A 12369-nucleotide genomic window follows, 5' to 3' on the forward strand; every position below is an offset into this window, starting at 1 on the left:
TTGTGATATATCTACCTAGATTTTTATGATATTCTTGGTGGAAGCGTTGGTCTGCAGCAGTCTAGTTTTCCATTACCTTCTGTTGCCATTTCTGTGCAGTGTTTCCTGACCCCTGGATACTGGAGGACAAACAAATGGTACCATTTAGATTGACAGTTGGCTCCTACCTAGGAGTGCCCAGTTCAGTACCATCCCCATCGGGGTACCTGAGTGGATGCCCCCTCTATTGTAAAGACATCCACGTGCTTCTGAGGTCCACCCACTTCTTCCACTCTCACCTCCATGCCATTCTGCGTGAAATCACTTCTTCTGAAGTCCTTTCTTCCCCTCAAGAGGCCCATGCTCACCCACCCACTTACTCTCTTTCTCTGCCGACTGTCCACTTCCCACCTCCTCTAGGTCACATGCCAGAAACAGGCCCTGGAGGAGCAGCTGGCTCAGAGCCTGCAGGACCAGGAGGCCCAGATGGACACTCTGCAGCAGGCCCTGCAAGACAAGGATGCTCTGTCTGAGGAGCGGGCCCAGCTGCTGGCCAAGCAGGAGGCCTTGGAGAGGCAGGGCCGGCTTGCAGCTGAAGAGGCAGCTGATCTCAGGTATGCAAGGGCCTGCCAGTCAGGGCATGTCCCACACGTCCTTACCCTCAGAGAGTCTGCAGTGTGGCAGCGTATGGGACACGCACACCATGGCATAGGACTGGGAGGGAGTGTGTGCACATGAAATGGGCTGTGAGTGAGAGGCAAGCACAGTGCCTTTGGGTTGGGGCAGGGCATCTAGAAGAGGTCAACCCAGTGAAAGCACTGGGGTCACCTTCCTGAAAGAGGTGGTGGCAAGTGCAGAAGCACAGCTGAGACCAGTGGAAGGCAGATGTGGAATGTCTTGCTCATGGAGCTGTGGAGTTCAGGGTGAAGGGATGGCTGGATTCAGGCACTCCTACCGTGCCCTTGGAATCCTGCTTCTCCCTCCCTCAGCACAGCTTGGCTCTGAGATCTTATTCCAGGCAGGCTCACTCTGGGAGGTGGCAAGATGGCCAGCAGCCACTCCAGGGTCCCCCTTCCAGCAGACGCAGGGCACCCTTCTCCCCACAAGGCCTGAGAGTGGCGGCCATGGGCCATGTTGAGCTGCGTGATATCCCTGTACCAATCCTGGGAGCCGGGAGTCACAGGGCCCGGTCCCAGGCTTAGGTGGCACACCCACCCCTGGAGCCCAGAGCAGGGCCAGCCCAGGGACCACATGAGGTGGAGAGTGTGGGCGGGTGAGCCCAGAGGCCCTCAGGGCAACTCCCAGAAGTTGGGACGGGCACTCACAGGCAGGAACAGGATGTGTGTAGGTGCCGCCCGGTGTGTGTGTGTGTAGGTGCCTCCTGGTATGTTGTGTGTAGGTGCTGCCCGGTGTGTGTGTGTGTAGGTGCCTCCTGGTATGTTGTGTGTAGGTGCCGCCTGGTGTGTGTGTGTGTGTAGGTGCCGCCTGGTGTGTATGTGTAGGTGCTGCCTGGTGTGTGTGTGTAGGTGCCGCCTGGTGTGTGTGTGTAGGTACCGCCTGGTGTGTGTGTGTGTAGGTGCCACCTGGTGTGTGTGTGTAGGTGCTGCCTGGTGTGTGTGTGTGTAGGTGCCGCCCGGTGTGTGTGTGTAGGTGCCGCCTGGTGTCTGTGTGTGTAGGTGCCGCCTGGTGTGTGTGTGTGTGTGTAGGTGCCGCCTGGTGTGTGTGTGTAGGTGTAGGTGCTGCCTAGTGTGTGTGTGTAGGTGCCACCTGGTGTGTGTGTGTGTGTGTGTGTGTAGGTGCCGCCTGGTGTGTGTGTGTGTGTAGGTGCTGCCTGGTGTGTGTGTGTGTGTAGGTGCTGCCTGGTGTGTGTGTGTAGGTGCCACCTGGTGTGTGTGTGTGTGTGTGTAGGTACCGCCTGGTGTGTGTGTGTAGGTGCCGCCTGGTGTGTGTGTGTAGGTGTAGGTGCTGCCTAGTGTGTGTGTGTAGGTGCCACCTGGTGTGTGTGTGTGTGTGTGTAGGTACCGCCTGGTGTGTGTGTGTAGGTGCCGCCCGGTGTGTGTGTGTAGGTGCCGCCCGGTGTGTGTGTGTAGGTGCCGCCCGGTGTGTGTGTGTAGGTGCCGCCTGGTGTGTGTGTGTAGGTGCCGCCTGGTGTGTGTGTGTAGGTGCCGCCTGGTGTGTGTGTGCGTAGGTACCGCCTGGTGTGTGTGTGCGTAGGTGCCGCCTGGTGTGTGTGTGTAGGTGCCGCCTGGTGTGTGTGTGTAGGTGCCACCTGGTGTGTGTGTGTAGGTGTAGGTGCTGCCTAGTGTGTGTGTGTAGGTACTGCCTGGTGTGTGTGTGTAGGTGCCGCCTGGTGTGTGTGTGTAGGTGCCACCTGGTGTGTGTGTGTAGGTGTAGGTGCTGCCTAGTGTGTGTGTGTAGGTACTGCCTGGTGTGTGTGTGTAGGTGCTGCCTGGTGTGTGTGTGTAGGTGTAGGTGCTGCCTAGTGTGTGTGTGTAGGTACTGCCTGGTGTGTGTGTGTAGGTTCTGCCTGGTGTGTGTGTGTAGGTGCTGCCTGGTGTGTGTGTGTGTAGGTGCTGCCCTGTGTGTGTGTGTGTAGGTGCCACCTGGTGTGTGTGTAGGTGCTGCCCTGTGTGTGTGTGTGTAGGTGCCGCCTGGTGTGTGTGTGTAGGTGCTGCCTGGTGTGTGTGTGTGTAGGTGCTGCCCTGTGTGTGTGTGTGTAGGTGCCGCCTGGTGTGTGTGTAGGTGCTGCCCTGTGTGTGTGTGTAGGCTGCTGCCTGGTGATCTGGATGGATCCTGCAGCCTCTGCAGAAACCCAGCAGCTGATGGCTTCTGTGCCTTCTCGGCTCTGCTTAGGGCCCTGCTCAGGCGCTGCTAAGTATTTTTGTTGAAAAGATTTCTTCCTGGAATTCTAGCATCTGAGAGGCATGAGAAACACTGGAGTCTGGGATCCTTGAGCTTCTTTGCAGACAAACCCCTTCTCCAAATGAAAGCTTTCGCAGCAATTGGGAAGGAAAACCTGAGGGAGGCTGCTGTGGGTTCGGCGCCTTCCCATGCTCCTTTCTGGGCCCTGGGGGCTCCCAAGACCGGGGTGGAGGTCCTTTCCCTGCTGGTAGGATCTGCTGCCCAGAACACAGGCCCTGGCCAGAGCCCTCAGCAGCCTGGGTCCTGCCCTGACAGCTGCCCCTACCTCTGCCCTGCCACTGACCCCCCCAACCCCCGCACATGGCAGCCCTGCGGGCCCCAGCATCACAGGCCACCGAACAGGGGTCCTGACAGCCAGTTGAGCCTCTGGTGACAGAGGGGCTTGAACTGAAGCCACGTCTGCCCAACACACTCTGTGTTTATCTGACTGGCCCAGTGCGGCCGGAGAGCGTGGATGCTGCCATTTTGATGAACTCACAGGTAACACTGAGGACCATTAAGTGCGGGAAATCCTGCTGCAGCTCCTTGCTTCTGGTTAGGCCTCCCCACGGGTCTGCTTTATGAAGCGCTCCACTCTCGGATCCTCAGGCCCTGACAAGGCTTCTGCAGTGGGGACCTGCTCCCTCCCTTCATGGAGTCCTGGCCCGCTTGTCAGCCAGCAAGATGGACCAAGGTCCCTGCCGTCCCACACCCCAAGCAGCCCTGCCCTGCTCAGAGCACCCCATGGGGGGCCAGGCCTCCAGTCCAGGGGCTCAATGGTGGAGCCCCTGGAGTTGCTCCTGGGCCCCCATGGAGAGAGAGAGGCTGGGCACAGGCTCAGGTCCCCAAGCTTCAGGCAAAGACGTCCGATTTCTGAGCAGCAGAGGCCACATCCCTTACAGGAGACCAGGCAGGCCTCTAGGAGGAGGGGTTTCCAGGCTGACTTGAAGGGAGAAGAGCTGCCAGGTGAAGACAGCACTCAAGCCTGGGAGTGTGGGATGGGGGCCATGAGGAGCACTTGCGGGCGGAGGGACTGGAAGGGGAGCAGAGCAGCGTGCAGCAGAGTGAGGTTTCTGGGGGTTCTGACCTGAGCCCAGAGGACCTCCCTCTGCAAGCCCTGGTGAGCCCCCAGAAGGCTGGGATGTGCTCTACCCCTGATGAAGGAGGTGGCAGTGGCCAAAAAGATGGAAGAGAAATGCAGGCAGGGCCTGGTCAAGAGTTGCCAGGGTCCCTGTGGCCTATGGCCCGCCCTGACCTCATCTGTTTGGGGTTGTGCACCCACCATTTGCGTGTTCATATGGGCGTCTGTGCTTGAGCCCTTGCGGTGTGTTTGTTTGTGTTGTTTGTGCGTGTTGTTTGTGCGTGTTGTTTGTAGTGTTGTTTGTACGTGTTGTTTGTGCGTGTTGTTTGTACGTGTCGTTTGTGCGTGTCGTTTGTGCGTGTTGTTTGTGCGTGTTGTTTGTACGTGTTGTTTGTGCGTGTTGTTTGTGCGTGTTGTTTGTAGTGTTGTTTGTGCGTGTTGTTTGTGCGTGTTGTTTGTACGTGTTGTTTGTACGTGTTGTTTGTGCGTGTTGTTTGTACGTGTTGTTTGTGCGTGTTGTTTGTGCGTGTTGTTTGTATGTGTTGTTTGTGCGTGTTGTTTGTACATGTTGTACGTGTTGTTTGTGCGTGTTGTTTGTGCGTGTTGTTTGTGCGTGTTGTTGTACGTGTTGTTTGTACGTGTTGTTTGTGCGTGTTGTTTGTGCGTGTTGTTGTACATGTTGTTTGTACGTGTTGTTTGTGCGTGTTGTTGTATGTGTTGTTTGTACGTGTTGTTTGTACGTGTTGTTTGTACGTGTTGTTTGTGCGTGTTGTTTGTGCGTGTTGTTTGTAGTGTTGTTTGTACGTGTTGTTTGTGCGTGTTTGTGCGTGTTGTTTGTGCGTGTTGTTTGTACGTGTTGTTTGTGCGTGTTGTTTGTGTGTGTTGTTTGTGTGTGTTGTTTGTACATGTTGTTTGGTGCCTTGCTTTGTTCACTGATAAACACCCAGCACAGGGCAGCAAAGAGCAACAATGAAACTTGCCATTGATGGTTGGATCACTGATTAATTAATTGTTAGAAATGTGAGGTCTTTTATCACCCGTCCCTCCCAGGAACGGGCACTGCTGTGCGTTGGTGTGTGCTCCAGGTGTCTTCTGAGCGGTGGCATCTCCGTGCACAAATGCACCACGCAGGTTTTTCACATGATGGAATCACGCTGCATGTGGGGGTCCAATTGGGTGGGTGACTTTTTGGGGGGACTCTTTTCATGACATTAGAATAGAAAATAGTTTCCTCGTCCTTGTTAATAGCACATGGTGCTCCAGAGACAAGATGCACCATAATTTCTACAACATTCTTCCATTTATTTGCATTTCAGCTGAGTCTCATTAACACCTGGGTAAAGCTATAGAGAGCATGTTGTACGCGGGATCTTACGGATGCCTTGCCCATTGTTTGCTGCTCCTTTGCAGGGCGGAGAGGGACTCCCTGGAGAGCAGCCTCCTCGAGGCCCAACAACTGGCCACGAAGCTGCAGGAGCAGCTGGAGGAGGAGGCACGGAGCACAGGACTCGCTCGGCAAGCCTTGCAAGGTGCTCCAAGGGCACTCCCTCAGCTCCTTCCCCAAAAGTGAGCCATGCAGGGGCCCCTGGCGTGGAGCTCACTACCCACACATGCTGCACCCCTCTCCGGAGCCCACAGGGGCACGAACGTGAGCCTGGAGCTCATGTGACGAAGCAAGTTGGGCCACCTCGCCCATGAGGAACAGCAACACCCTGCCCAGGCCACACCTGGTGCCAGCCTGAGGCTCCGAACTGGGTTGTGGCCGCAGGGTCAGCGTGTAGCCTCCAGCTGCAGCCCTGTACCCTTGACCCTGCTCAGCTCAGCCTGCCATGGGCCGGCCGCCCACTCCCAGAGCCTGGAGTGGACAGTGGTCGCCCCCAAGGCTGTCACTCCCTAAGGAGTCCCAAAGGGTTCGGGGGTCCACATGCCAGGCCCTGGCACACCTTACTCATCACCCCACAGTGGAAATGGAGCAGCTACAAAGTGACTGGGAGGTCCAGGAGATGAAGCTGCGGCAGGACGTGGGGCGGCTCCAGCGACAGGTGGCACAGCAGGAGCGGGAGGCACAGCGGGCCCTGGAGAGCCAGGCGTCAGCTCACCGCGAGGCCCTGGCACAGCTCCAGAGGGAGAAGGTCTGCTTCCCAGGAGCCCACCAGTAGCTTCCTAGAAGGCTACCAGGTCCCAGGGAATGGCAGGCCCTTGGGAGGAGGGGCCCTGGGAGACTGAGCTCAGAGACAAAGGCACCTGGCCAGGGAAGGCTGGGCAAGGACCCGCTCATGCTTCATAGTTCAAGTGGGCATCCAGGGCCTTCCTCGTGGAGCCCTCACACTGGGCTTGGGTTGGTATTTGGGGGGGGCCTCCCTCATGGAAGACGCTGGACGTGCTGTTGGCTGGTCTGGTGCAGTCTGAAGGATGAGGGCTGGAGGGGTCCCCGTCCCGCAGGTCCCAGGCTTCTGGAGGCCTGGTTTGATGTGTCTTTACACCCCTCCATGGCAAGGGCACTGCAGAGACTCAGGAATGGTTTACAAACTGATAGATCAATGTGGGATGACAGGTGCTGAGACCCAGAGAGGCCCTCCCTGCTCTGGTGACTCTGAGGGGAAGACATGGGGGGGTGCAGCTGGCTGGACTGGACAGCCCCTGGGGCCCATCAGCCCTGGCATCCCACGGGCCAGGTCTCACTCAGGACCACAGACAACTGCTGGCCTCACCTGCCGGACCTCACAGCCCATCCCTTTACCTTGGTCCAGGAGACCTTGAGCCTGTCCCTGGAAGAGGAGAAGGAGGCAGCCAGATGCCAGCTGGAGCAGGAGAAGGAGCTGGTGACAAAAAGTGCCGCCGAGAGGGAGGCTCTGAAGGGGGAAATTCAGAGCCTGAAGCAGGAGCGGGACGAGAGCCTTCTCCAACTGGAGCACAGGATGCAACAGGTGATGGCACGGCTGGGGGGCAGCGGGGTTGCTCACACTCACTGCACCTGTCATCTCTGGCCCAGCACAAGGGCTGCATGTGGCCACACCTCAGGCAGATGCAGCCTTTCCAGGTCACTGCAATTTCAGCTTTGTTCTTCCACAGCAGTCATGATGGACAGATGTCCAACCACCTACCCACCCCTCCGTCCATCCATCCATCCACCCATCCATCCATCCATCCATCCATCCACCCATCCACCCACTCACTCACCCACCTATCTGTTCATCCAGCCATCTGTCCATTCATTCACCCATCTGTCCACCCATCCACTTGCCCATCCATCCATCCTTCCACCCATCCACCTACCTACCCATCCATCCATCCATCTCTCCATTCATCCCTCTATCTGTCCATTCATCCACCCACCTACGCCTCCATCCATCCATCCACCCATCCACCCACCTACCCATTCATCCATCCATCTGTCCATCCATTCACCCATCCATCCATTTATCCATTCATCCACCCATCATCCACCCATCCACCTGCTCATCCATCCATCCTCCCGTCCACCTGCCCATCCATCCATCCACCCATCCACCTGTTCATCCATCCATACACTCATCCACTCACCTACCCGTCCATCCATCTATCTATCTGTCCATTCATCTATCTATCCACCCATCCATCCATGCATGTGAATGTCCCTCCACACACTTGTCACCATCCACCCACTCACTTGAATATCCATTCTTCTTTCCACACATTTAGGTAACCATCCAGATATATGGCCATGCATCCACATTCCTAGCTGTCCATCTATACATGTCACCATCCATGCAATCATTCATCAGTTCATTTGACTATCCATCCAACTATCCATGCACCCAACTTTCCATCCACACAGCTATCCACAACTCATCTGACCATCCATCCATCCACTTAACATCCTTTCATCTGTCCACAAACTCAGCTGTCCAGCCACATATCCAGCCATCCATCCATGTGTCTATCCATCCATCCACCTGATCCACCAACCAGCTAGTCATCCAATCATCTATCGGTGTATCCAACTCAAATACCAAGCCAAGCACAGAATTACCAGCCACACATCTGGCCATCCTTCCATCCCAGCAGCAGTTGAGACTCAGCCACTGGCCCTATAAAAGCTACCCTGAGTCTAGGCTGTTCCAGTATATCATGCCGCCCTGAGGAATGCACTGTAGAGTGAAAGGAATGGACACATGACCACATCCACATTGTGTCACATGGGGTGATAAGGGCTATAAGATGTTGGTGCAACATCTTACGTTGTTGTGGCTCACACCTGTAATCTCAGCACTTTGGGAGACGGAGGTGGGTGGATCACTTGAGGTCAGGAGTTCAAAACTAGCCTGGCCAACATAGTGAAGCCCTGTCTCTACTAAAACTACAAAAAATTAGCCGGGCATGGTGGTGGGGACCTGTAATCCCAGCTACTCGGGAGGCTGAGGCAAGAGAAAAACTGGAACCCAGGAGGCGAGGTTGCAGTGAGCCAAGATGCAGAGACTCCTCAAAAAAAAAAAAGACAAATTGCAGGAGGAGTTACAGTAGCCAAAATAGCCAAGATTTATTGTCAAACTCTCTGCATTTAATATTTGATTCTTGCAACACTCTGAGGCACATGCTCTAATTATCCCTAAAGTAGTGGTGAGAAAACTAAGGTCCACAAATATTGAATGCCTTGCACAGGGCTGTGCAGTGCACCTGCTGGACACCGAGGTCTGTGCTCTTAACTGCCCCACAACTCTGCATCCTTAGGTGGAGGAAGGGAAGGCCTTACAGGAGGAATAGTAGTGTTGGGTGGAGAGGACGTAGACATTGGCAGGATGTCTGGGGATGGCATGAAGTTCTGCACAGCTGCCAGGCTGCACGTGAGTGGAAGCAGCGAGAGAGGTGTGCAGTGGAGCCGGGATGGGCCTTGGGCACCAGCATCAGGTGACAGGGAGTCAGTGGATGTTCTTGAGCCAGGGTGATATGATAGGAGTTGGGTGGAAGAGAGTCTGGGGCCAGGAGGCTGGGGAGAGGCTGAGGCAGGGTCCATGTGAGAGGGGCTGAGAGCCAGGCAAAGGAGGAGAAAGGTAAGTTCAAAGCCCCTTGGGACGTGGTGATATTATTCCCATTGGACATATAAGAAAAGAGGCTCCAGGGGAAGCAATACATCTGGGGAGTGGATGGCCCATCAAGGCCCCCACGCAGCCCCTCATTCCCATCTGAGACCAACCACAGGACAACGTGGCCTGTTCTCATGTGATTATTTAATCCCAGCTTCCCAGAGGCACACACAGCCCTCCAAGAGAGGGGACCTCGGTCAAACAGGAGTGCAGGCTTGGTGGCTCAGGCCTGTGATCCTAGCACTTTGGGAGGCCGAGCCCAGCGGATCATCTGAGGTCAGGAGTTCAAGACCAGCCTGGTCAACATGGTGAAACCACGTCTCTACTAAAAAAAAGACAAAAATTAAGTGGGTGTGGTGGCGGGTGTCTATAATCCCAGCTACTCAGGAGGCTGAGGCAGGAGAATCGCTTGAACCTAGGAGGCAGAGGTTTCAGTGAGCGGAGATCATGCCACTGCATTCCAGCCTGGGTGACAGAGTGAGACTCCGTATCAAAACAAAACAAAACAAAACAAAACAACAGGAGTGCAGGCTAAGAGGGCAGACAGGCACCGTGTGCTAGTGCCCTCCCTTCCCTGGACTCGCAGCAGAACCACGATAAGGGGCACCCCAGGGGCAGAGCACAGACGGGCTGGCCTGTGGAGCCCTTGCCGGTACAGCAAGCTTTCCCGGGACCTCTGCTCGGCCAGCTGACTGTTATCCTAGGCGGCCTGTGCAGAGAAACCAGCAGAGCGGAGCAGTGGGGCTGGGGGGTCTAGCGGGAAACTTCCCCACACTTCCCTGAGGAACCTGTGATGACCCAGTCGGGGATCTTATTTCTACAACGAAGAAGAGGAATTATACGTGGAGCAGGAGCCAAAGACCTGGAACCACTGGCCCAGGAGGGGCTGCCTTCACCAGAACCCTCCATTCTCTTACCCACTGTGTCTGAATGGCGGTTTGCCCACACCTGTTTGCAAAGCGAAGCCCTCACCCGAGAGAATGCCACACTTCTATATTTGATGAAGTTTTGCCTAAAATTCTAACAAATACTCCCTTGCGGTGCCCAGTAATGAGGGGCACAGGAGGGAGAAACAGGGCCCCCACCCTTGCAGACCTTATTGTCCAGTAAGGGCAGATTCATAAACAGCCAGCAGGTCTCCAGCCGAGCAAAACAAGCAGGGCCTTGAGGGAGGGAGGGAGGGGAGCAAGGGGGAGCATTGATTTTTAAAATGGTTTAGAATATAGAAAGCCATTTCAATGAAAAGCCCCCCACTCTTGCCCCTCCCCTTCACTAGGCCACTCAGGGAACAGTTGTCCTCTCTCTTTGATTCCCCTGTAACACGCCCATGCAATTCTGACCCAGAGATAGCACAGACCCCACAGGGCAAGGTCCCCAGCAGGACGCCCTCTCTCAGACACCATCCACAAGTCCAGGGGTCTCCAGGCCACCCACACTTCTGACCACCTGACTACAAGTTTGGGGGTTCCCGTGGTCCTCTCAGATTCAGCCATTCACTAGAATGACTCACAGAACTCAGGAAAGCCTCTTGTTCCTCTTAGAGTTTCATTATCAAATATGGAATTCAAGACCAGCCAGAAGAGGAGACACGCGGGCAAGGTGTGGGCACGTCACAGACAGGGGCTGCTGTGCCCTCCCTGTGGAGCCAGCCCAGCACCCTCCTGCACCCTAGTGTGCTCACCAGCCAGGAGGCTCCACTGCACTTTGGCATCCAGTTTTTACTGGGTTTCACCGTGTAACATGATCCGTGGAGTGATTGGTTATGTGACTGAAGCCCCCGCTTCTCTGACTGCTGGGAGGTTGGGTTGACATCCTTTGGCTCAAAGCCTCAACCCTCTAATAATCGTCTTTCAGCAGACAGCCCCCATCCTGAAATTCGGTAGGAGGCCAGGCGCGGTGGCTCATGCCTGTAATCCCAGCACTTTGGGAGGCCGAGGCGGGCAGATCACAAGGTCAGGAGATCAAGACCACGGTGAAACCCTGTCTCTACTAAAAATATAAAAAATTAGCCGGGCGCCGTGGCGGGCACCTGTAGTCCCAGCTACTGAGGAGGCTGAGGCAGGAGAATGGCGTAAACCTGGGAGGCGGAGCTTGCAGTGAGCCGAGATCACGCCACTGCACTCCAGCCTGGGCGATAGAGCAAGACTCCGTCTCAAAAAAAAAAAAAAAACTCCGGTGTGGTCCCAGGGGCCCGCCAGGAATAATGCAGACACTCCTCATTTTGGGAAACCCCCAGTGTTTAGAAGCTTCCTCCAAGGACCCAGGACAAAGACCTGATAAATCTTTTGTTATGCAACACTCTCCAAAGATTGCTTGCAAACAGAAATATACAGCATTACCTCCCCAACACTGCACTTTTTTTTTTTTTTTTTTTTTTTTTGAGACGGAGTCTGGCTCTGTCGCCCAGGCTGGAGTGCAGTGGCTGGATCTCAGCTCACTGCAAGCCCCGCCCCCCGGGTTTACGCCATTCTCCTGCCTCAGCCTCCCGAGTAGCTGGGACTACAGGCGCCCGCCGCCTCGCCCGGCTAGTTTTTTGTATTTTTTAGTAGAGACGGGGTTTCACCGTGTTCGCCAGGATGGTCTCGATCTCCTGACCTAGTGATCCGCCCGGTCTCGGCCTCCCAAAGTGCTGGGATTACAGGCTTGAGCCACCGCGCCCGGCCATCACTGCACTTTTAATACAAAGGGGACGGAAAGTCCACGCCGGCTCCTGAGCATTTCTCTTCTCAATTATCAAAGCATCTCGGTGACCTTTCCCAACTGTGTATCTGCAGCTTTGTTCTCCTGTTCCTGGGCTGCGTGCTGAGCTGGAAAGTCCACGCCGGCTCCTGAGCATTTCTCTTCTCAATTATCAAAGCATCTCGGTGACCTTTCCCAACTGTGTATCTGCAGCTTTGTTCTCCTGTTCCTGGGCTGCGTGCTGAGCTGCCAGGACTGGGTCTTCCTGTGGCTGGCTGTTCTTCCTCCCATGGACATCTGGGTTGCCTCCAGCTTTGTTGCCATTACAGCAATGTCACAGACGTTAGTGACACCGCGCAGAGGTCATTCCACCCAGGTGCACGCATGTCTCTGGGCTGCCCTCCCCGAAATGGGCCTGGGCAGAGAGAATATCCATGTGTGAATTTGACAGGCATTGCTTCCACAGCCTGGCCCATGGAGCAGCGTGCCACCCTTGGGGCTGAGGGTGTCTTGCTGACACGCGCCTTCCACACCATCAGGGAGATGGAGCATTTTCAGGCTTTTAAGCTTCCTTCTCTGCACTGCAGTGGGTGTTGCCTAGAAGGATGGATGTGGCTCATGAAGGCCCCCAAACTGCATGGGAAAGGGGAGGATTTTGAACAGGCA

The 12369-nt window shown here is 55.4% G+C and overlaps 1 protein-coding gene across 3 annotated transcripts in view; it reads left to right on the forward strand.

Annotated features, from left to right (window-relative positions):
• CROCC2 (ciliary rootlet coiled-coil, rootletin family member 2) overlaps window positions 1–12369 on the forward strand; it is an 81456-nt gene that overhangs the window by 36784 nt on the left and 32303 nt on the right. For all 3 annotated transcript variants that reach the window (XM_045368135.3, XM_045368132.3, XM_045368133.3), the window contains 4 exons: window positions 400–593; window positions 5372–5490; window positions 5924–6093; window positions 6712–6888. In XM_045368135.3, coding sequence (XP_045224070.2) covers window positions 400–593; window positions 5372–5490; window positions 5924–6093; window positions 6712–6888 — 660 coding nt within the window. The remainder of the gene's footprint in view (window positions 1–399; window positions 594–5371; window positions 5491–5923; window positions 6094–6711; window positions 6889–12369) is intronic.

The sequence above is a fragment of the Macaca fascicularis genome, chromosome 12, assembly GCF_037993035.2.
Source record: "Macaca fascicularis isolate 582-1 chromosome 12, T2T-MFA8v1.1".
Taxonomy (NCBI): domain Eukaryota; kingdom Metazoa; phylum Chordata; class Mammalia; order Primates; family Cercopithecidae; genus Macaca; species Macaca fascicularis.